The following is a 25,729-nucleotide window of genomic DNA, read 5'->3' as shown; positions in this document are numbered from 1 at the left end:
AGCTTCAAAGTAATACGCTTCTTATTCAGACATGGCCAGCAGCACCAGCTGTTCGAATTTTGCCGCGAAGACAGTGTAAAGCATAGCCAGCCTACCAATGGTACAGTGCTCTCCATTCCATCCCTGGCTACATTCACACTTCCCGTCTTTACAGGTGCCATGCTCTGCGCAGCGGGGATGGCAGGCTCTCTGGTTGCAGGCTGCACCTGTCCAGCCTTCCTCACAGCGACACGTGCCACCCATGCACACACCGTGCGTGCCGCAGTCCACTGAACAGATTTCTGGATTCAAGGGGAGAGAGAGGGAGAAAAGGAGGCAGAGAGTACAGATGGGAGAGAGAGGGTATGCATTAATTAGCAGTGCTACATTTTAATTCAACATGTGAAGAATAAGAAAGGCAAAATCTTTGCAAATTAAATCAAAGGAATTTACTGTGAAAGGCATTTTCAGGGAGGACCCAACAGAATATGGAGTACAAAGTTTTACCACCATACTAATGCTTGCTCAGTTATCTAGCAGACTTAGCGGTGCTTAAGTATCCATAGCTCTTCTGTTAGCTCTGAGTAATTTTCAGTCATATATTTTGTGATCACATATGTCTTAAGAGTAACCTTTTGTATCTTAGATTATATAGCACTTAGACCTACTAGAACTTACATTGTACTCCTTGTGACTAAATGTAACATATACTTAGGTCACTGTGTGTTGTGAGTGAAAATATAGTATTAATGAAAGTTCATTTTAACAAGGTTTCTCCTCCCTACCCTGCTCCCTGTTTTCCTTCAAGTAAAAATGTGCCATTTCTAACACATTTTTTCATTATAAAGAATCAGCCTTAGTGAGACAAATTAGTACTATGCTGACATACTGACACATCTGTTAAATATAAAAGATGATTCTCTTTTACTTTCAGTAAATTTTTATCAGCGACAGCTATGAACAGTCTGGTTTAAATAATAGATTGTTAAAAAAAATAAATCAACATACAGCAATTTAACTTGTCATTTACATATAGTAACAGGATCTTGTAACTGATAGAATAATTGAAAAATACGTTAACAGCCAAAGGTAGTCAGAGGCCAAACAACGCATGTTAAGTCTCAGCTAATACAAGATGATAATTTAGACTGTGAGATTTTGCATTTGCAGTTTTGATTCATTTAGTCAGACTCCAGCAAACTTTACTTCTGCTAAGCAGACAACAGAAAACCAAGAGGAGATACAATACAGCCTGAGGGACTTCTTTAGTTCCTTGGCATACAACTGGCTGTAACCATGTACTGGTTCACAGAAGTACTGTATTTAGTTTTTGTTCTCTTGTAAAAGACAACAAACAGTTTAGTAATAAAAGACTGAAATTATTTTCAACAGCAAAAGAAAGAAACATTCAGTGCAAGAAAGGCTTCCCATTTCCCACTCAACAGCATTTTTCTTCCCCCATAGAGTATAGCCTGCTGTCTCAAAGTGCTGTGGAACATTAAACATGGTATCAAGGAGCTGTGACATTTCCCATAAGAAACAGCCCAAAACCTTTATGGAGGAAGACAGCTGTAATTACCCCCTCCCTTTTTTTTTTCCTATACAGCATTTTATATCTACTTTGAATTAAATTTTTGATTAAGAGATGCGAGATGGTTTGATTAACTTTAGATTCACAAAACGTCAACGCAGCTCCAAGAAAGAAAGGTTTATTTCTCTTCAATCTAATCAATTTTTCATTAGGATGAAGGTGTTTATCAGCTTTTAGCACACTAGCTTTGAGCAAGGTGCGTCAATCTTTGTAATGAATTTATTAATTAGAGTTAATTTAATTGAAGTGGAATTGAAGGGCTAATTAACGGACAAACTGCTGATGAAGATAGGGGAAAGCTCTGCTGATTTCAAACCTATAAAACCCTCTGATGGAAATAACTCATTCTTTTCTTCTTCTAGTAGCTTAACAAAATGTTTATGGGTAAGGTTTACTTTTTTAGTGTACCACTCTGAAGGTCATTTTGCATGACTTCAGCAAATAGTCTGTGTGTATTTTTACAAAGCTCTTGTGAGTTTGACATTTTTGAAATATGTGAGAAGATCAGAAATATTTTAATGACAAATAATTCCTTGAAACATAAGTAAAAGATGGAGCAGAACTGAAGCATCAAAAAACAGTGTAGAGGACACTGTGTCAAGAAATAGGGGATCCATGTTTTGCCTGAGAACTAGAAAGGGTGTCTCACAAATAGCCATTTTTAGTGCTAGAAGTGTTCAGAGAACAATTTTTTCTTCTAAACAAATTTAACAGAAGACAACATTTTCTTCTCTCTGTCACTTTTTCTTGAATGTTTGGAACTCTGTCCTATCACTCTCATATGCATAAACCATTATGGAGTATTGCAGATCCTGGTCAAGAAGTAAATTTGTTTTAAAAAGATGGTTCCTCATGAAAAATTTATATTTATTCATAAGCTGGCATAAACCCAGCTAGCCCATGTGTTCAGTTTCCATTAACAAAATCATCTGAGTTGTTAGATGAACTGTTTTAGACAAATATATGTCTCACAGTTAGACATGATTTCTCTTTTGATATGTGGCTACCAAACAATATTCTAAAAACTCGTATTTGTCAAAAGGCTTCTGTCATACTTTATAAATATTTAGATTCTGCTCTCTGTGATAGCACCTCCAGTCATTTTCTCCTTTTGTTTCTAAGCTCAGACTATGGTTTTAATAAGCTCAGTTTCAGACTTCAAGAAATCCCTCTGCTTCTTCACTCCTACGAACTCCTTCCACCCTGGCAGCCTGCAACCCTTCTGAAAAGCTGTTTAGGATTAATTCTTGCATTTCCTTTGCCTTCAAACTTGAGTGCTGTCTGTTTTTCAAGAAAAATACCTCCAATTAGCTGGAGAGATTTTAAAAATGTGACTGTGTCTGGTTTCGCTAGTGTAGTTTTAAGTTTCTAAATAGATGTATTAGGTAAGATGATACTTAGATCCATATATTGTACAAAGAACATTCTGTACTTTCATGTGAAATACCTGAAGTTACCAGGTGAAGGCAGCTAAAAGATACCAACAAATACATTGATTTTCAAATACTTCAAATTCATCAATTATTTTGAACTTTTGAATCAATTCACAGTTCATGTTGAAGTCAACTCAAAGATTTCCATCAGCTCAGCAGGTCAGGTCCTAACACAATAACGTCATTAAAATGCTGCTATTCAAGACGTCACCATTTTACAAAATGCAAGTGCTTTTAACCCTTACCATTGGAACAATCTGGACCTGTCCAGTTGGGGTCACAGGTGCAGGTACCACTCTCCTGAAGGTAGGTGCCATGGCCAGAGCACTGGTCAGAGCACATTGTCTTCAGGATTTCACAGTTGTTGCCACCCCAGCCTGGGTTGCAGTGGCACTCGCCGTGGATGCACACACCGTGGCTGGAGCAGGCTGGGTCCAAGCAATCCGCTGTGGGCAGATGAAGAAGGTCACCTTAAACTTGTCATTCCTAACAACAGTCATCAACCCCTAGATGCTCATGGCACTTTTGGGCTTAATCCACATTTTAAGACCCTGTGAAACAGGCAGCATTGCACTCATCTTAAAAGTAAACATTAGTAGGTTGAAGCTGAGAAGTTCACCTTTGTTTCACTGCAATGAGTGAGGAAAAGACAGAGTGGACCAAGGTATCTTGGTGCCAGCCTCCCTTCTCTGGCTACAAGGCAGATCACTCTTTATCATCACTAATTGCATAGCAGCAATTTTCTTTGTAAAAACACCTCACTTCCACATCACTTTCTAGTATTGTGAAATCTGTGTATGCACATAACTGACATCAAGACATTTACAGGTTACCACTGAGTTAACGGAGAACCTTTCAAGGTTTGCTGATTTTTCTGAATTACAAGATTGGCTTTGGGTCTTGGACAACTGATCTCTGTTCTGCCTAATCACAGCATCACAAGTGTTGGATTCCCTGCAGCACTTGGTATCAACTGACCCAATCCACCGCCACAGAGTTTTGACAGCTGTACAGGACCCTCAACTTGTTTCAGAAATAAATGAGTTGCATACTGTCTATCTGTCTTAATTCACTTTCATGTGCTTTAGATGACGAGATTTAATTTAGCAATTTGACTCAATAAAATGTTACACTTGTAGGGTCAACGGTCTGAAAATTTAATTCCAGAGACTTAATTGCATTACTTTGTACGTGGAGATCAATAAAATCAATTTGATTGAGGAAGAAAACGGTGCTTTTTACTCCCTAAAAAAATAGAACGGAAAATGAACTGCATTTTGCAGTATACGAGAATTGAATATTATTATGCACATTTCTGGAATACAAAAATGATGCATCATTTTTCACTCTGATGCATTTGAATCAGCACTTTCCACAATGTGGTTGGTGAAAAAGATCACTAACAAATGCAATACATTAATGATTTATTCTATACTGTGAAAATTCAGTAAGTCTTCCTGTATTCCAACATCTGTTTTTTGTGTGCTTTCTTCCTAGCTGACCTTAGCCAGAAAAAATAAAAATATACTGGCAAGCAAAAAGATATCACACATTAAAAATTTTCCCATTGATTACTTCAGAATAAATTAACTATAATAATTCTGTAGAATTCAGTGATACTACTGATTCCCAAACTTGTTTTTCAGTATTCTAAAATGATTTTTGAAGAGACACCATTAGTGCCTATGATCAAGATCTAGCAAAATCAATAGAGCTGGATGTGCCATCCAGAAACCTGACCAACAACAGCAGGTGGTGGGGTAAATATTTACTCATTTACCTTCTTCGCAGTTTTCTCCTTTGTATCCGGAGTTGCAGGCACAAGAGCCCATGATGCAAATGCCCCGGCCCCCACACTGGGGATCGATGCACTGAGTTGTAGGCACATCACACTCAGTGCCCTTCCAGCCACTGTAACACAGGCAGCGTCCTTTGGAGTACTGCCCGTTGCCACTACACAGCACTGGGCAGGCTGCTGTGAAATAAAACACAGCAGAAAAATTAAAAACAAGTTTTTCACCAAAAAAACCTCAGGGCTTTAGAAAGAAGAACATCTAAGAAGCAAGTCACATGCCAGTTGCTTTCCTGATGTATTTGTCTTCATGCTCGCTTAAATTGACTTGAGAAAAGCATTGGGTTGATTTACCTCTTGAACAGTCGGGGCCCAGAAACCCAGGAAAACAATGGCAGGATCCAGAAACACATTCGCCGTTACCATGACAATTTCGGGGGCATTCCACCACAGACTCTAAAGGGAAAAAAAGGAGGATAATTCACAGACGCCCACCACATGAAGTACCCATCATTTGAACCACTACTAACTGACAGTGCGCTCTCGCTCCGAGAGAAGTGTCTACATTTAGTTTGTTTGAAGAGCAGGAATAGCTGTGATTTTCTATTGCCAATGCCTCTAGTATCTTAGGACACTACATTCCAACAAAAAGGCTCAAATTATAACGGTAAAACCATATGAGCTCCATACTTAAAATCCAGCCCTGTGCCATTTAACAAATACTTCAAAACAGTGTTCTCCTTTCAAGCACTGTTTTACAAGAAGGTACACTCCTTATGCCTGAGACCAAGTAATTAAAATAGATATTCTGCATTTTGTTCTGTGTGGCAGAAGAAACACTATGAATGGAAAACCTGTGAAAAAAAGTCAGATCATTTAACTATGAAAACTTATCTCTGTATTCCTAAAAAACCTGACTGGAGCCTAGCATTTGGTAACAGCTTTGAAGATTATGCTTACCTATAATTATGGTATTAAAAGACACCTGCTCCGCATTTTTCCCATCGTTATAAAAGGCCAGGTGCCAGATGCCAGAATCCAAATACTGGATAAAACCTGCCTCATGGAGACTGACAGACCTTGCCTGCCGCCCCACTCGCTCCGATTCCAGCAGGTTGCGTTGCTCCCTCGCAATCAGCCGGCTGCCATCCAGGAGCTCCACAAAGTCGTACTGTGGGGAGGAACAGACAGGAGCTTAACAAGTCACGGAATGACCCATGGCACTGCCAGCTTCCCCACAACATCCTGACAATATGCTTGTATTTTGACCAAGAGTTTCCTTTTGGAGCAGGGAAGCAGGAGCTGAAACCAACCCTTGATTATTTCTTACCCCTTGCTAAGGCTTGAAACAAAAAGGCCAACTAGTCCTCATGCATATTAGAGCAGCTTTTTCGGTGACAAGTGGCCAATGAACCTATTACATACATTGGGGGAAGAAAACATCAGTTGAAATGAATCTGCGGTCATGACTGCCACCTGAATTACAGGTGAGAGCTAACTTTCAAAGTGTGTTAAATGCATATAGGTTAATAGTAATATCCAAGACCAATAATCTACCTTGCTTTTCATTTAGTTTCAGATAAAGGATTAAATTGTTTAATCCCCCTTTCGGACATTCTGGAGTTCTGGAGGAAGGAGAGCAAGAGCCTGACTTCCTATCACAGAAGCCCAAAAAAGGAGATGGAAAGCATAAAACATTGCAACTGTTGAAAATGACAAACTGACAAAAAATATGGTACCTCAGGTCAATGGACAGCACACATTATTTTGTTAACAACCATGAGATTGTTAACACTCATCACCCAACCTAAATGATTCTACGATCAGCAGGGCTTGGAAAAATGTAGCAGCCTCTCAGCTGATACAACAAGCAAGCTCAAAACACAAGGTTTTTATGCGTGTTGATCTTAACTAGCACTAATAACACCTGGAGAGCTAAATCTGCTCTGGGCCCTGCACCGATTTACACTATTTGAGAGATGGCTCTCATGGCTTGAAAGATGTCTTCTGCATGTTTATCATGTAAAGATCAACGTGCATATCGCAAAATTAAACACATAGGAAAATTAAAGAGCACTCTTGCTTGTGGTAGAGACTCTCCGCTTTCCCTGCCGAGTCTGTTCACAGTTTCACTTTTACTCTGACACATGTTGATTGTATGAAGTGAACTGTAACACATAAACCTTCACTCTTCCCACATGTTTGAGATCTCTCTCAAATAGAATTACATCCAGTGTCTAGAAAAGTAAAGGCCAGTATGTGTGTGGTGGGTTGATCCTGGCTGGATGCCAGGTGCCCCTCTCAGCTAGACAAGGGAGAGAAAATACAACGAAATGCTCATGGGTCGAGATAAGGACAGGGAGAGATCACTCAGCAATTACCATCACAGGCAAAACAGACTCGACTTGGGGAAAATTAACTTATTACCAATCAAATCAGAGTAGAATAATGAGAAGTAAAATCAAATCTTAAAACACCTTCCCCCCACACCTCCCTTCTTCCTGGGCACAGCTTCACTCCTGGATTCTCTACCTCTCCCCACCCGAAGCAGCAAAGGGGGACAGGGAATGGGGGTTGCAGTCAGTTCATCACATGTTGTCTCTGCTGCTCCTTCCTCCTCAGGGGTGATCACTCCTCACACCCCTGCTCCAGCATGGGGTCCCTCCCATGGGAGACAGTCCTCCACAAACTTCTCCAATGTGGGTCCTTCCCACGGCCTGCAGTTCTTCATGAACTTCTCCAGCGTGTGTCCCTTCCACAGGCTGCAGTCCTTCAGGCACAGACTGCTCCAGCGTGGGTCCTCCGCGGGGTCACAAGTCCTGCCAGAAAACCTGCTCCAGCGTGGGCTTCCCATGGGGTCACAGCCTCCTTCGGGCACCCACCTGCTCTGGCGTGGGGTCCTCCACAGGCTGCAGGTGGAGATCTGCTCCACCGTGGACCTCCATGGGCTGCAGGGGGACAGCCTGCCTCACCATGGTCTTCCCCATGGGCTGCAGGGGAATCTCTGCTCTGGTGCCTGGAGCATCTCCTCCCCCTCCTTCTTCACTGACCTTGGTGTCTGCAGGGTTGTTTCTCTCACATGTTCTCACTCCTCTCTCCAGCTGTAGTTTCTGTGTCCCAGCAACTTTTTCCCCTTCTTGAATATGTTATCCCAGAGGCACTACCACTGTTGCTGATGGGCTCAGCCTTGGCCAGTGGTGGGTCCGTCTTGGAGCCGGCTGGCATTGGCTTTATCAGACATAGGGGAAGCTTCTAGCAGCTTCTCACAGAAGCCACCCCTGTAGCCCCCCCGCTACCAAAACCTTGCTACGCAAACCCAATACAATGTGAAACCACTGATTCACCTGAGCCAGGATAACATCAGTTACCAAGACCAGAGAATCAGTGGTTTTACACCCTGACTTGTGACCTTCAGAAAGTGCTCCCAGGACAAAAGAAAACATGATAGCCTTTGTCCCAGAACAAGGGTTTAAGTACTTATATTCTCTTCTTGAAATTCCAGGCCAAAATTCATTACTATTGTAAGAATGTTCCTCCCCAGTAATTAAAATTATCTTCTTACCAGTCAGGATGTGAAGGCAATGTATAGTTAATATGCCTCTATCAAGACCTGAAACACTTTTACAGTTAGGTCTGAACCCACAGAATAGAACATAACGTGATTAGGATGTGAAGAAGCTGGTACCTCCGTACACTGACACTCTGAATGTACGTGCTGCACCACATGAAAACGAATGCAACCGTTCTGGGAGAGAACCAATGATTCAAAACCATTCAACATTCTCATTTGTCAGAGAATTAAATATTTATCTTATTTTGTGAGAGAGAGAAAAACAGTTTTAGGTTGGTTTTTTTTTCTTCCTCCTGCCTGACTCAAGAACACTTCTTTCTGGTCCTGTTTTTCACTAATATTTTAAAAAAGAGAAAGCTTAGGGAGTTCTGAGTTTTAACAAGTAGTTTATGGACATTAGGAGTGACCTTGTGATTTGTATACTGCAGAGAACAGTTTTTTGTAGGAGGACAATTTCAGATGAAAACCGTATTTTTGATACAGGAACAAGTGATTATACTACTTGATTGACCACAAAGAATACACTAATGGCAGACAAGCACGGTACAATTAACAATTTTGTATTTGTAATGTAATAAGGACATATGCTGTTATCAGAACACCATTTTAGACTACATTTTAGAAGCCATATAGAAGGGAATTCACTGTTCAGTCTGTCCCCCAGCAAAAAATAATAATTGATCTTAACCCATTTAAAGGTTGGGTTTTTTATATTTAGGACACAATAACAGAAACAGACTGGAAAAACAATTTTCTTCATAAGCAAAAAACATACCAATTTTATTTTCCTCCTATGAGGATAAATTAATTACCTTTATATTGAGTCTAAATGCGTGGATTTGCCCTACCTCTCCATTCAGTTTTGCTTTAAACCAAAGTCCATTTTTATTCTTAAAGTCTCTTTAAATAAACATATTGATTCTCTGGCTGCAATGGAAGTGACATTTTTAGAAAGTGTCACAAAGACTTTCAGGCTCGCATTGATTGGGTTTTGAATGGACAGCCACCGTCAATTATTTCTGGTTGATTTATTTATGATTCCCCAGAAAGAGAGAACTATGCATCTCAGATCGGTCTGTGACACACATATAGTGGCTGTGCTTGAGACTGATTTCAGTACCTAAAGAGAATACAGAAACACAACCAAAAATTCTATCCCAATTACAATATATCAAACCATTTTCTACATGCTGTATCCCTATTATTTTGGATTATGGGACAGGAGGAGAGTTAAATTCGCTGAATTCTGTTATTATTTTATGATGAAATGCTAAGCAACTGATAGAAATGGTTTAGATACAGTCCATCTTGTTCCAAGACGAGGGTGTAAACTAAGACTTCTTGAGATCTTTTCCAAGCTCATTTCTATTACACTTTCATTACATCCATTGCAGTGGCACGATAACTAGCACCAGAGGTTGTACAGCTATGGAAAGACAGACTCCAGGTTCCTCTTACTCACTGTCTGGTTTTAACCAGATACAAAAAAAGAAGTGGATAAACAGGCAAAGGGTCCGGGAGAGAAGTGGAGAACGAGGTGGCAAGGCAAATGTAATATGCAGGTTTTGCATTATAGCCAGAGGTGACATGGAGAGAAGGCAGACATTCATAGAAACACCAAAGCTGTAAGGAGGGAGCTAAAGAAGATGGTGGTGCGTAGTTATGCATGTACGATATCATAGGCGTATGAGCAAAGATATTGGAGGGGGACAGCTGGCAAGAAAACTTTACAAATGCTGGCAGAGGGCAGGTAGTAATCAGTTCTCTATTATTTAACATAAGATCTGAAAATTCAAATACTGACGTTTGAGAAACATGCACCAGTTGCTCATTTGCATAAATTTTGTTATTAGCACTTGTCACTCTATGACTAGGAGATAAGGGCAGATAGCATTCAAGAGATGCAGACATGAAGTGATATATATGGGTGAGATCCTACTTTTCAAAGTCCTCATGAAACAATCCTAGCTTTACACATCCAGAGATGGGCTCTGAGCCAACTTTTGTCATTCTGGGATGAGATCTTGGAGCTATGTTAGACAGATCTACAGAAATATCAATGCTCCGATTAAAAAAAAGAGCAGACATCATTAAGGTATTATATGAAACCACTGTAGTTCAATATCTGCTACGTTCTGTGCTGTTCTGGTCTCCCCATCTCGAAAAGGCTGCAGTAAAACTGGAGAACATTCAGAAAAGGACAAGGATGGTCAAAGGATTGAAGCAGCCTTCTTACAAAGAATGATGAAACAGGCAGGAAAAAATACAACTCATTGAGGACACTAGAGATCTATAAATCAAGGGTGGCATGGAGAAGAAATTGGTGAGGAATTCTCCACTGCCTCTTCCAGAACAATACCAACAGGGTGTCAAACTAAAACTACCAGGCTGCCTCAAAGCACACTGAGGAGTATAGTGTGAGATGTGTAGTTAAGCCCTGTAGTTAAGTCTCAGTCAGCAGCGAGGCCAGCAGAGGCAACGGTAAGTCGGTGGCTAAGCGCTAGATTGAGGTGGACTGGGAGGTTCCTGAGGCCCAGGAGCGCTGGGGAAGAGCGGAGGGACCCGGCCAGAGCTGGCGGCTTTCGCGAGAGAGGCTGACGTGACATGGGCGTTGCCAGGGGCAACTGTGGGAGATTTGAATGGCCCTGAGGAGCGCCAGCGACCAGGGCGTGGCGCGTCAGAAAGGGCGTGGCGCGGCAGTTTGCGCAGCAGTTCGCGCGGGCAGGGTGTGCTGGTAGGGAGCAGCCCCCCCTCTTTCCAGCTCGAGAAGGCTACTCAAGTGGTGGGTGTCGGCCCGGAGGGAGACCCAGGTATGGTTGCCACTCAGGTGAAAGCCATTGTTAGGAAAAATGTGGCAACGCAGACAGAGGTCCCATGTAAACATGCAGCTGTCCAGGTCTCTGGCTGCAGGGAGTGCCTGAGTCTATCACTGGTGCTGGAGGGCAGTGGGGACACCTCTTGTGTGAGGTGTGACCAGGTGGACGATCTGCTCAGCCTGGTGGCAGAGCTGAAGGAGGAAGTGGAAAGGCTGAGGAGTATCAGGGAGTGTGAGAGGGAGATAGATTGGTGGGCCCACGCCCTGCCATCCCTGAGGCAGAGGCAGCAGATGGAGGCTCCGCAAGAAGCGGAGGTTCCCCTGCCCTCCTGCCATCAGGCAGGAGGGGACCTAAGAGATGGAGGGGAATGGATACAGGTCCCTGCTCAGGGAAGCAGGCGAATCCCCTCCCGGTCTCCCTCACCTTCCCAGTTGCCCCTACTCAACAGGTATGGGGCTCTGGAACTTGAGGACCAGGCTAGTGAAGATCAGGGTGTAGATGAAGTCCTGTCTAGGGAGGTGCCTAGGCCCAGTCAGGCAGCCCCACGCATTCTCACATCCTCTGAAAAAAGAAAAAGGAGGGTAATTGTCCTAGGTGACTCCCTTCTGAGGGGGACAGAGGGCCCAATTTGCAGACCTGACCCATCCCACAGGGAAGTCTGCTGCCTCTCTGGGGCCCGGGTAAAAGACATTACCGGGAAACTCCCTGGTCTGGTTCGGACCTCTGATTATTACCCATTGCTGGTTGTGCAGGTTGGCAGTGATGAGATTGCAGAGAGAAATCCAAAGGCAATCAAAAGGGATTTCAGGGCGCTGGGACGATTAGCAGAAAGATCGGGAACATAGGCAGTGTTTTCCTCAATCCCTTCAGTGGCAGGGAAATACACTGAAAGGAACGGGAAAACACACCTGGTTAATACGTGGCTCAGAGACTGGTGCCATCGGTGGCATTTTGGGTTTTTTGATCATGGGGAGGTTTACACAGCACCGGGCTTGCTAGTGACAGATGGTATCCAGCTATCTCAAAGGGGTAAGAGAATCCTTGCTCATGAGATGGCAGGGCTCATAAAAAGGGCTTTAAACTAGGTTCGAAGGGGGTAAGGAAAAAAACTAGGTGCACCAGAGATGAGCCTGGGGGCAGCATGCCAATGTTAGGGGTGGATTCGATAACCCAGCTCAAATGCATCTATGCCAACGCATGCAGCATGGGCAATAAACAGGAGGAGCTGGAAGCCATCGTGCAGCGGGATAGATATGACTTAGTTGCCATCACGGAAACACAGTGGGATGACTCCCATGACTGGAGTGCTGCAATGGATGGCTACAAGCTCTTCAGAAGGGATAGGCAAGGTAGAAGAGGTGGTGGGGTGGCTCTCTATGTTAGGGAATGTTTTGACTGTACAGAGCTACACGATTCTGATGACAAGGTGGAGTGCTTATGGGTGAGGATAATAGGGAAAGCCAATAAGGCAGATATTGTGCTGGGAGTCTGCTATAGACCACCCGACCAGGTTGAAGAGATGGATGAATCATTCCACAAGCAGCTGGCAGTAGTCTCAGAATCGTGTGCCCTTGTCCTCATGGAGGACTTTAACTTTCCAGACATCTGCTGGAAATACAACACAGCAGTGAGTAACCAATCTAGGAGGTTCCTGGAGTGTGTGGAAGATAACTTCCTGACACAGCTGGTGGGTGAGCCAACCAGGGGAGGAGCCTTGCTAGATCTGTTGTTTACGAACAGGGAAGGATTGGTGGGAGGTGTGATGGTTGGAGGCCGTCTTGGGCTTAGCGACCATGAAATGATAGAATTTTCAATTCTTGGTGAGGCAAGGAAGGTGGCCAGCAAAACCACCACTATGGACTTCCAGAGGGCTAACTTTGGCCTCTTCAAGGCACTGGTTGAGAGAGTCCCTTGGGAGACGGTCCTGAAGGGCAAAGGGGTCCAGGAGGGATGGACATTCTTTAAGAAGGAAATCTTAATGGCTCAGGACCAGGTTATTCCCATGTGTCGCAAGTCGAACCGCTGAGGAAAACGACTGGCCTGGCTAAACGCGGAGCTTTTGCTAGGACTCAAGAAAAAAAGGAGTTTATCATCTCTGGAGGAAAGGGCGCGCAACTTGGGAGGAGTACAGGGATCTTGTTAGATCATACAGAGAGAAAATTAGAAAGGCAAAAGCTCAGCTAGAACTAAATCTGGCCACTATCGTAGGGGACAACAAAAAATGTTTTTACAAATATGTTAACAGTAAAAAGAATCCCAAGGAGAATATCTTTCCTTTAATGCATACAGAAGGGAACGTAGCAACCAGTGATGAGGAAAAGGCCGAGGTACTTAATGCCTTCTTTACCTCAGTCTTTAATAGTGAGTCCAGTTATCCCCAGGGTACTCCACCCCTTGAGCTGGAAGGTAAGGATGAAGAGCAGAACATACCCCCCTTAATCCAGGAGGAAATAAATAGGGACCTACTATGCCATCTGGACACTCACAGATCTACGGGACCTGATAGGATCCATCCAAGAGTACTGAGGGAACTGGCAGAGGTCCTTGCCAAGCCACTCTCTATCATCTATCAGCATTCCTGGTCAACAGGGGAGGCCCCAGAGGACTGGAGGCTTGCCAATGTGACTCCCATTTATAAGAAGGGTCAGAGGGAGGATCCGGGGAACTACAGGCCTGTCAGCCCGACCTCGGTACCGGGGAAGATTATGGAACGGTTTGTCTTGAGAGCACTCACATGGCAAGTCCAGGATAAGAGGGGGATCAGGCCCAGTCAGCATGGGTTTACGAAAGGCAGGTCCTGCTTGACCAACCTGATCTCCTTCTATGACCAGGTGACCCGCCTAGTGGATGAGGGAAAGGCTGTGGATTTATCTTCCTTGACTTCAGCAAGGCCTTTGACACTGTCTCTCATGGCATACTCCTCGAGAAACTGGCGTCTCGTGGCCTGGATAAGTGTACTCTTCACTGGGTGAAAAACTGGCTGGATGGCTGAGCCCAGAGGGTTGTGGTGAATGGGGTGAAATCCAGTTGGCGGCGGGTCACAAGTGGTGTTCCCCAGGGCTCGGTGTTGGGCCCTCTTCTGTTTAATATCTTTATTGATGATTTGGATGAGGGGATTGAGTGCACCCTCAGCAAGTTTGCAGGTGACACCAAGCTGGGAGGCAGGGTCGATCTGCTTTAGGGTAGGGAGGCTCTACAAAGAGATCTGGACAGGCTGGATCGATGGGCCGAGGCCAATCGTATGAAGTTCAACAAGGCCAAGCGCCGGGTCCTGCACTTCGGTCACAGCAACCCCATGCAGCGCTACAGGGTTGGGAAAGAGTGGCTGGAAAGCTGCCTGGCAGAGAAAGACCTGGGGGTGCTGGTTGACAGCCGGCTGAATATGAGCCAGCAGTGTGCCCAGGTGGCCAAGAAGGCCAGCGGCATCCTGGCCTCCATCAGGAATAGTGTGGCCAGCAGGAGCAGGGAGGTGGTTGTTCCCCTGTACTCGGCACTGGTGAGGCCGCACCTCGAGTACTGTGTTCAGTTTTGGGCCCCTCACTACAGGAAAGACATTGAGGTGCTGGAGCGTGTCCAGAGAAGGGCAACCAAGTTGGTGAGGGGCCTGGAGCACAAGTCTTATGAGGAGCGGCTGAGGGAACTGGAGCTGTTCAGTCTGGAGAAGAGGAGGCTGAGGGGAGACCTTATTGCTCTCTACAACTACCTGAAGGGGGACTGTAGTAGAGGTGGGTGCTGGTCTCTTCTGTCGGGTGGCTGGAGATAGGACAAGAGGAAATGGCCTCAAGTTGAGGCAAGGGAGATTTAGGTTGGATATTAGGAAAAATTTCTTTACTGAGAGGGTTGTCAAACATTGGAATGGGCTGCCCAGGGAAGTGGTTGAGTCACCATCCCTGGAGGTATTCAAAAAGCGAGTGGACGGGATACTTCAGGACATGGTTTAGTGGGCATGGCGTGATGGTTGGACTCGATGATCTTGAAGGTCTTTTCCAACCGAAATGATTCTATGATTCTATGAAACTCCTTGCCGTAAATGTCATGGATGCTAAAAGCTTCCATAGGTTCAAAGGTGACTACGCAAATTCACAGGAAAAAAGAATCTATCAAAGGTTGTAACACTAAGACAGCACCTTTGACTCAGGAAGTCCTTCAGCCTTAAAACGCTGGAGGCCAGGAATGTACTGCAGGAAGAATAACTACAAATCTGTCATGCTGCTATATTAATCTCTACGTATCTGCTAATGGCCACATTGTCACAGACAGAATGCTGTGCTAGATGGGCCGTTGATCAGACACAGCGTGGACATTCATGTATTTTTCTAATATGCTCCTATGACACTTGGAGCTATACAAGTAAGCTGCCTTGTCCGATGGAAGGATGCAGCGAAGCCCAGAAATAGCTGTTAGTCTGCCCCTGCTAGCTATGCCTGGCTTGCAGTTAAGAACTTTTGTCAGTACAAGCCATAAGGGTTAGGGGAAATAAGAAAACAATAAACAGAATTATGCTTGCAAACGCCTCAATGTTCTATTTCATTAGACGTCCTTTTGCCTAAATACCTTATTTTGTTCATATTAGCTACTTTGGTAAAACACATATTTTACCAGTACAAGTTGTGTCTTCATCGAAGTCCTATGATTAGGACTTTGTTGCAGAAAAGCCTAAACAGTTGAGAAATATTTTACTCCTTTTTTTTCCTCCGACGTGAAGGAGCACTGTCACAAAAAACCCCCAACTGCTCACTGGAACTGCGTTTTTAGATTACATACATGCTTTATCTCAGGCACCTAAACCAGACATCATCGGGTTCAAGGCCATATAAACGTTCTGATAACCCCACACCCTTGGGAATCTTCAGCAGCCCTAGAAGTTCACTAGGGCACTGATAAGTAAGCATGCCTAATTTTTCAAGGTATCGAGTGTCAGTCAAATGGTTTGTAAAAAATACTCTAATTATATAGCAGGCAAAAACAGGACAAGAGAGCTTGACCTATATCCTGGGAACAATATATCCAACATGTCACAGAAACTACAGAAGATATAGTAGCAGGATTTGCATATGATTCTTTCTGTTGTATTATACTTAAACCTGAATAAGCACTTGGGCAGTAGGAATCCAAAGGGAAAGGAGTCTGTGTAACACAGATGATGGGAAACAGATTTAGTTAACTCCTTTTCCCGAGTTTTTGGATAAAGGGCACCCCTCTTTCAATCTTTTGCCAGCATAAGGAATCAAGTAAGGATCTTTTTTCATAGATGTATCTACTTGCATAACTTCTCATACAAATGCACAGTCCAAATCAGCTTCTTCAGTTTTATTCATTCTTGCCACACATGTATTCCCCTAGCTCCTGTTATTATCACTGAGATGTGTTTGTATTCCAAACCCCTCTTTCCAATGGCTGATAACTTTCTGAATCAATTTTCTTTCAGCTAGAATTTCTTGTGCTTGTTGTCAGCCTGAGGGTAGGCGTTCATATGTGATGGTCTGAAGAAAATCCATTTAATAATTTTTATGAGGATCAGATTTTTAAATAAGTGCATTTTCTGCATTCAGTAAATTGTTTGTGTTTTAATGGAACCTAAACTAAAAAATAAAGCTAATGTAACATTTTGTGATTTTAGCTGCATGAAACTGCTTTGCTGACTCTAATTCTTCCTCTATGGTTTGTGACTGCTAAACAGGTGATATAATTAGCAATATTTCTATGTTCTAGGTCTTTTAAAACTTATGCCTGAAGAAAAAACAAAATAAATTTAAATAGTGCAGAAGCATGCAAATCAAAATAAAAAAAATGTGGGATTAAAATAAAGTATTTTAATTTTGCAGTTATGGATTTGCTGTTGCAACTGCTTATCAGGCATAATCAGTCAAGCTTCTTTCCAATTATACCATTAGGTTGCTATACTTAAAGAGTTGTGTCCTGGGCAAATCATACACTTAAAAAAAAAAAAATCAGTAAGACGTTGCATAATTCCCTAAATGGGGTAGAAGAGCATGAGCTCAACTCCCTTTTCAGGTGGAAAACCGGTTCAGAGCCAGCATTTGGACAAATATTGAGCTGAAAGAAATCTAAACTTGGAGAGTCTTAAATCTTAAAAATAAAATCTGAATACAATTGATTCTAAAATGCCATCTCAGACAATGATTCTCCCTTTCTCCTGCCAATCAGAAGACTATTCATTCTTTTATACTTTAATTTTTCTATAACTATACAAAAAAAGCGTTTCTTTGTTACTATGCAAAGGCATGACCATATGCAATGAAAAGTGTCATTAGAAACCTTCTGGGGGTGGAGCAGAATAAATCCTCTGAGACACTTAAGAACAAATTTTCAAGACACTAGATGTCTAGTGAAGACTGACGCTTTTACAACCCCAGTTCACTTTATCTTTGTAGACACATATTACTTATTTTTTATTTTATGTGTTTATTTAATGAGACACCAAGCTGTAAATACTGTAGCATGTGCTTGTAGAACAAACTGAAACTTCCTTAAAAAACTGTTGTCTTCTTGCTTGGAAATTTGGCTAATGTGGCCTTTGCCAGGCACTCTTGACCATAAGATACTGTACTAGTTTGCTTAGGTTTTTAAAGATATGTCTATATACCACAGAAGATAAAAGTACCTGTAAATTCTGCATGAAACAACTCCATATCTAAAGCATCATCATTGCTCACAGCATTCAGAACAGATTCTGCCCCCCCCACTTTAGAACCCAGTACTTACAGTATTACAAATGTTTTGGACATCACATGAGATCAATAAAGTATAAAAAGTAAAAATAAAAATCAGCAAAATGGAAAGGGATGTAATCCTGAGAAAGAAAAAAACATACAAAAAATACAAGCTCACAGTTTTCAATAATGTGTCCTACTTTTAATGCAAGCAGTTCTCACCTGAGTGTGTGAAGGTGGTAAGCCTTTTCGGCCATATACTCCAATCAATGCATCTTTCTGAAGGGATATATTGAATTTTAGAAATTGTGGCTGATCAATGAAGAGTTGTGATCTCCAGAAAATCCCAGGGGGAACTTCTTGTATCGCTCTTCGGCCTATATCAAGTTCTCCAGAATCTATAGTGTTGTTTTCTTGTGCAAATCCCCCTAATTTTCCTGACAGGTTAGAATAATAAGAGATCAAAAATTAGTACTCCTTTCTTGCTTTCAGTCATCCTTCATATAAGCCGTCAAATATTTAGAATCACCTCAGATAAAATGTTACCTGACAATCTTTCTGAATATAAGATCCCAGAGAATTCGATGATTTGGAAATAAAAAGGCAAAGATACCACAAATACCTACCAAGTAAAAATACTGTAACTTCTCTAAGCACTAGCATTATGGAAACTGTTTTAGGATCTACATTAAACTATTCATTTTTTCCTGCAAGTATTTTAACAGGGATTTTCCAGCACAAAGTCTCACACTAAAAATTTTTAAGGTAAAGGGAAATGCAGCATACAGATTTTAAGAATAATAGATACATAAACATAAGCAGTCAAGAGAACTAATATACAGTCTTTTCTACATTAAATATCAGAGCATTTACATAATACTAGCAATGTCTACAGCTCTGGTTTCCTATTTTTTGTTTTTCTGTTCCCCCCAAAAAAGGCAATGTTTCTTGCCTCGTTGTGCCTACGTCCTTATGCCTTCGCTCCCCATAGCGCCTACATCCTCTGCACTTCCTAGCCTCAGCCCCAAGCTTGTTATCACCTCCTTGTCCACACTGTCTCCTGAATAAAACGTATAATAGCATGTCAAAGTCTGGTACTTTCACTGTTTTCTATACCATTAATATGTATTTATCCCGCAGGCCAATTACTAGGAATAAAAACCTAGCACTGAAGGGCATTAACAATTTGTGCAACCATCAGTTAGCCTTAGGAGGCCAGTGATGATGCCTTGGAAATGCCCAGAAGCAGCAAAGAAGATGCTAACATGCAAAAGACACATGATGTCAAACGCTAACACTGAAAAACCGGACTACTGGGTGTGGCACTAAAAAAGAAGTAAATAAAGTCATAAACTTTAGATACCCCCAACAAACTTTTTGTTCAAGTGGGTAAGTCCAGGCAACAGAGACTGAATCTACACCGCAGCTCAAGTACAGAACAGTGTCATCCAATCTGCAAGGCTCCGTGCCATACTGGTGAAGCACTGTCAAACAAACGAAAGGGGTAAAACTGTTCCAGCCCAAGCTGACGACCCTGCAAAGCACTAGGCTGGATGCTACGGACAGCACAGGTCTGTGATAGCTCCGAGATCTCCACATTGCCCCTGCTTGTACCACACAGGCACGTGCTAAATCTGGCGAAGATTACAAACCTTTCTCAAAGCTCATCAGCAAATGAATTGTGGTTTAGTTGTGGTAGTGTCTTCTACCTGCCAGATTCATAGGAAACAGAACTACTAAGACTGATGCACTAAAGAAGTGGTTTGCACAAGCCGTCACCACCCAGCTTTAAAATCTGAGATGGTTTAGATGAGTTTGCATCAAGTCTGTTTGAGGCCAAAGACTCGGATCCGATGTTCAGGCACTAACTCCATGCCGTGCCGCTGTTCATAGGCAGTCTTGGAAGCTGGTGCCAGGGTCAAAGCCTACTTCGATCTGATGGAATCAGCAGTGTCAAATCTAGACTAAGATGCAAAGATGTGTGCAAGAACTTGCTTACCAACATGTCAACTCTGGAGTAAGCAAGTAATGCCACATTTAAGCAGCTGGCACAGCAAGGTGAGCCTTGAGTGAAGCAATATAAAGAAAAATGGGACTGTAGTTACAATCTTATGGTCTGCTGTGTTTTTACCAATTTACACTCTTTTTTTCAACAGCTAGTCTATTATAAAGATTGAACTAAACCCATCTGAATGTGATAAGCATGTTCAAGTGATGCTGACTTGTTTGTGTGCAAGTGTTCTGAAGAACTGACAACACTCTGTTGCTGCCCTGTCTTTTATGTTCAAATTCTACATTATTCATCATTTGATGGAACAAACTGACACAACCTTTTTGCAAACATTTAGACTTTAAAAAACTAGATTAAAATCTGAAATGCCAAGTGAGGTCACAGATTGATCCTTGCCACTTTTTGTGCATCCAAGATGAACAGAGACTGCTGCTGAATTAAACAGGTACAGAAGCACTACTGAGAGGCCTTGAGTGGGGGCTTGCATCATCATCAGAGCTGTGCCACAATGGTGTTGCAGTCACTGAAAATGTCTCACTTCCAGGATCATCATATTGATGATCAATGTTCTGCTGAGAAGAGACAGTGAAATACCTCATCTTGGAGAAACCATTTTTTTACACTTTTCAGGATGAGTCTGATGCTCTTCTAACTTTGGACTTAACCTTTCACAATATTCATATGTTATTCTAGAAGATGTATCTGTATTCACTATTTTGGTTCATTTAAGCATTTGTTTCTTACCACTTCCTTCAAATTTAAGCAAGTTGTGTCATATAAATTCACACACTGATGACTGGTAATCACTAAACAATAAACACTTGTTTGCTGTATTGATCTGCAGCTTCCCCTATTTCTACATTTGAAATGAAAAACAACTACCTCTTATTACTGAAAAGATGAACTAGACAGCTTGAGCAGGTGCACTTTATCAAACATTTTGACCAACTTGCCAGGAATGCCTATTACTGGGCTTCAACACTTATCCTTAGCGGATAATGATCCTACAGACTCCCATTTTATTTACCAAAAAAGAGGTAGTTTTACCCTGTAGCCACATGCCCCTTTAACACCATACAACCTCTCTCAAAATCGTCACTAGTTGTTTGGCCTCCTAAGAATAGGGCGTTAATTATTCTTTGTTCCCTGTTGTATCTCAATGGGCATAAGAAAAATTTTAGTAGCGTCACCATTTCCTTTTCACTTTCTAAACAGTAACAGTTCTTATACACAGCGTTAAAGCAAAATATGAAATGTCACATTTATTCACACAATTCCATAATGACATAACAGTCCAAATAAGAATACCAAATTTTAAAATACCTAGCCTCCTGGATATATTCTCCTTCACTAAACTTCTCCACCCCCAAAATTTCTTCTTTCACAGACGTTCCCCAAAAGGCAATAACACAAATACACATAAATATTTATACGTTAATAATATTTGTATCATGATTTGTACTTCTATTGCTAGATATACTGTTATTTAATTTACAAAATATATTGATTTGCTGTATCACATACTATCTAATATATATAATCATTATATGATGCATTTGTGATATGGATAATCCAATGCATTATGGCTAATTAATAGGTAAAATATTTGTTATACTTAGTATTTGTAAATTGTATTTCAACTGTCTGAGGTTAGGGTGGACAAAACCCTGAGCTAAACAAATATTTAGAGCTAAACAAATATTTAAAGCAATAAGCAATATTTAATTATCATACCAGAAAAATAATTCACAAATATCACTAAAATGACATGAAGCCAAACTCCCTCTCCTTATTTGCAAACATTCTATAGATTAAAACATGAGATACTGAGTGTCTATAACACAGAATAGAAATGAATGCACAACCAAAACACAAAAATGCTCAACAATAATTGCTGTATAGTTTCACACATAATATCATTTTCCATCCTTCAAAGGCAATACTAATTAGAATATTAGGTTGCAAGGCTGGATTTACAGACAGTCAATAGCATGTTCTCCCCTTCCATTGAATAATCTTGTATTCAGATCTTTTTCTGTGAGACATCTGCTATATATCCTTCTGCAACAACTGTTTCAAGAAATGAAATAAAAATCCTCCTTAAAAACATACCTTTTTAGAAAAAAACCCCAACATAACATCTAATTAAGAAGTTACTGTACCTTTAATTAACATGAGATACTGTAAACGAAACAAAAAAGCTCAATACATATCAGTTAAAGAAAGTATAATGTATTTTAATGAGTATAATCTCAAAAAGTGCATCCAAATAAGCCAAAAGAAATGCCACTTTTCCCATTCACTTTTTTCCTGTCTTGCATTTAAAAAAAATCTGCCATTAAGCATTTATTTTTATAAGGTATTTCTGAATTGCACACAGATTTCATATGACATAAAATAAAGCCAGCAACATGTGAGATGTGACCAACTGCTAGAACAGAATGGTTAAACAAGCTCTGGTTTTTAACCTTTCTTTTCTATTGCCTAGTTATAAAAACAGATAAAGCACTGATGCACCTCAAGTTCATGTTTCTATTTGATTAAGCATGGCTTAACGAATTACTTTGGAGAACCTAAACTGAAATGGCCTATAAAATTCATCATATCCATAGAAAACACACATTCTTATGCCACCTTATGCAGCCCTGAATCATGCCTGTCTAGATAAGCAGGTGATATGTTGCCAGCAGTTTATTGTTCATATAGAGAGAAGCACTGGGAGAGGAAAGAAAAAAAAATCCACAAAAGAAACAAACAAAAAACCTTTGGAAAATGCTTGTTCAGAGATTCAAGCTTCACTTAACAAATTATTTGCATTTAAGGATGATTTAACATGCTTTTACTGTCTATTTATGACTAGCTGTTTCTAGGTAAACCACAACTGAATTTTCTTCAGAGGTTATAAGGATGCATTTTCAAGTTTAATCTTTGCTAATTCATCACACAAAGTACCTGTAGTTCTGAATGGCAAATGAATACCTGGGATCTAGGACACAGTGGGCTATGATTTTCTGACCGAAGCATGCCCAGGATTATCCAAAGTTTAGATGAGACAGAGTCAAGGAAAATACCTGGCCCATACAACACTGGGAATTTCTCCCATCTAAATCAGAGTATCAGGATATTACCAGGGGCCTAAAGAGGAGCAGTACTGAAAGTTGTTCAGCTGTTGAAGTATCCAAATCAAGACTTTATTGATTCTTCCTTACAGTTTTCAGTAACTAGTATAATAGCACAGGGCCCTCCCCCTTAAATTTCACATCTAGTCCTCACACTGTCCCTTCTGCTTAACTTTCCCTTTGTGGTTTAAAATGTATATTCTCTGGTCTGTCTGTTGTTTAGTATTGATGTATGCTGATAAATGGCCACTTATCCTATTTTGTAGAGGACAGCATTTTAACAGTGGATGGAATTAACCCTGTTCTCTTGTACAGTATTTAGGGACATAAGGAAGGAAAAATGGGATTTGATGTACTTGTTATTTCCTTTTATTTTTGAGGCAAGGTATAACAGGTATTAATTTGTAAAAAAAAAATTAAAAACGATCAAGGGAAAAAGAACAATTTATATTTATAAAATATTTACAAAACCGTGTATATATTTTATACAAGAAAGTATATTGGCTACTGAGGGCCGAAGACAGTGGGATGATGAGCTGTCACTGCAGCATCAATATTCATTAATCATACAGTAGCCTTTTGCTATTCATTCAAAACAAGTAAGAACACAGAAAGAGATAATGAATATCTAAGCGCAAGAAAAAGGCAGAAGGGTAAAGGAAATGAAAAAAGAAAAAGTCCTACTGAAGAAGTTTCATATGCTTACAAAGATGACAAAAAGAATGAACTGAGCTATATCTTTCCTGTAACTTGGAGCTGTGATAACTTGAAAAATTTTCAAGATGTCAACTGCTGGCAGAAGCTTCCTCCTCCTCAGTGATAAGGAGGTCAGCTCTACCTTGTGAAAGGGAAAATGGATTTTTGTGTAATGAAGCAAACACCGCATTCATCAACCATTTAAATCAAGTTTTCCATTCAAAACCTATTGATTTTAAAGCCTCTGTTAGCCAAAAGTGCACAGGCTCTTAAATGTTTTGAGAATCTTAAAGGGCAACATGGAAAAAGGTCGATAAAAAATAATCCCTTTATGTGGTTTGTATTTTAAAAGCTCCTACAACAAAATTAATAAAATTTTGTGAGTTTTTTTTTTTTTACTTTATATATTGGTTGGATGGTTCAGACTCAATATTATATGCTAGAGACTTTGAGAAAACAAACGAACATATTATACATGACCTATTAAATTTCAGAGAGAAATTAAAAAAAAGAAGAAAACATCATCATCTGTAGAGAAAAACACAAGCCATTCCATAGCAAGGTCATCATGCCATAGGAAGGTCCTTGATCATGAGTTACCTTCTGAACACAGCTAAGACAGAAGCTTCAAATATATGCAAAACCTCCCTGAAGTACCTTTTCTGGTGCCAGTTCTTCAGTAAAAGATTACGTGCCCCCCCTGTCACAGACAAGGCTTTGTCTGAAAACTATTCAGAACTCATTGGGACTCCCAAAGATTGAATCTTGGTATCAGGTCCCCCTTATGAAATAGCATGTCCTGTCACCTCGGGCTCCCTGGCTTTGTTGTGGCCGTTTCTGCAGCACAAGACCCCAGCCGCCCCAGCCCCTCAGGCAGGATGGTCCAAGCCAGCCTCAGCACCATCCTGCTACCTCTGAGGACCCCACAACAATCATTACGTTATCAAAGATTTTAGAGTAAGCGGAAGTTCTGCTTCTCTGGATGTGATGAGAGCTTTTCTATCCTCATCAAATATTATATGTAAATTCCCATGCAGAATTTTGGTTGGCAGCCAGCTTTCCTAGTAAGATCAACATTATCGCCCAGGATCCATGCGAGGTAGGAGGAATGGTGCGGTCTTTTCAATTGAAATACAACTCCTGTTTAATATCTACATATCTACTTAAAATTACTACTGCTTACAAATGCTCTGTACTTCCATTAAGTATACAGAGTTTTGGAGGAAAAGTGTTGAAGTCTGGCAATGTAAAGAAGACAGAAAGAAAGGAAATGTTCCGAAAGGAGAAAAATTGGTGCCTCTTTCACTTACCATTTTCTCCAGCAGGTACTGTTACAGGATGTGTTGGCACAGTATCAGAATTCACTTTTCCATTCTCGAATGTATCATTTTCAGTTTGCTGCAACTGCCAGTTGAGGCCAAACAGATGCATTGCTGGTGGTAAAGGATACAGGTTATTTGATGCTCTTAACCACAATGACAAATCACACAAATAATGGCTTTCCACGCTTCACAGTGGAACAGCAACTCATACATTAAAAAATTAAATTACAGGAACAAGCATTCACAGACTAATAGTTCAACTTAGCAATGGCACTAAGCAATTACTACTACTGTCCTTTAATGATACAGTGCTTTCGGTGAACACACTTGACAGAAAGCTCACCAGTCTCATTTTGAGTCTTTTACCAGTCCCAAATCAATGTTCAAAAGGATAGGCAGTAATTATGTCCTTTTCTCTTTTTTCATTTTTGATCTTTCTGAAGAGACAAATCATTTAAGTGAGCTCCGTGAGCTCCTAAATGACCTACTAAAATAAATTATTTTACCAGCAGATGGATCTGTTCTGGTTAGCCAGAAAAGGAAAAGAAACAACACAAGAGGAGAAGAAGGAGAGTGCTGTGGGTATTGCAGGGCTAACCTAAGACATGAACACTCCTTTTCATGCTGCCACCAACACCCTGCGCAACCTCCAGTTACCTGCTCATTCCCCACGCTAGTCTACAGAACGAGGCCAAGACGATTAGCAGAGCTGGGGACGCTGGGGC

General features: G+C 41.2%; 1 protein-coding gene across 17 annotated transcripts in view; it reads right to left on the bottom strand.

Moving 5' to 3' along the window:
* Positions 1 to 25,729, bottom strand: part of TENM3 (teneurin transmembrane protein 3) — a 641,819-nt gene that overhangs the window by 84,169 nt on the left and 531,921 nt on the right. For all 17 annotated transcript variants that reach the window (XM_052779556.1, XM_052779554.1, XM_052779572.1 and 14 more), the window contains 7 exons: positions 24,993 to 25,115; positions 18,079 to 18,293; positions 5,756 to 5,966; positions 5,150 to 5,251; positions 4,784 to 4,978; positions 3,249 to 3,449; positions 96 to 281 (listed from right to left, as the gene is read on the bottom strand). In XM_052779556.1, the coding sequence (XP_052635516.1) occupies positions 96 to 281; positions 3,249 to 3,449; positions 4,784 to 4,978; positions 5,150 to 5,251; positions 5,756 to 5,966; positions 18,079 to 18,293; positions 24,993 to 25,115 (1,233 nt within the window). The remainder of the gene's footprint in view (positions 1 to 95; positions 282 to 3,248; positions 3,450 to 4,783; positions 4,979 to 5,149; positions 5,252 to 5,755; positions 5,967 to 18,078; positions 18,294 to 24,992; positions 25,116 to 25,729) is intronic.

This window comes from Harpia harpyja, chromosome 2 (genome assembly GCF_026419915.1).
Source record: "Harpia harpyja isolate bHarHar1 chromosome 2, bHarHar1 primary haplotype, whole genome shotgun sequence".
In the NCBI taxonomy this organism is placed as follows: Eukaryota; Metazoa; Chordata; class Aves; order Accipitriformes; family Accipitridae; genus Harpia; species Harpia harpyja.
This window is presented reverse-complemented; position numbering and strand designations above follow the sequence as displayed.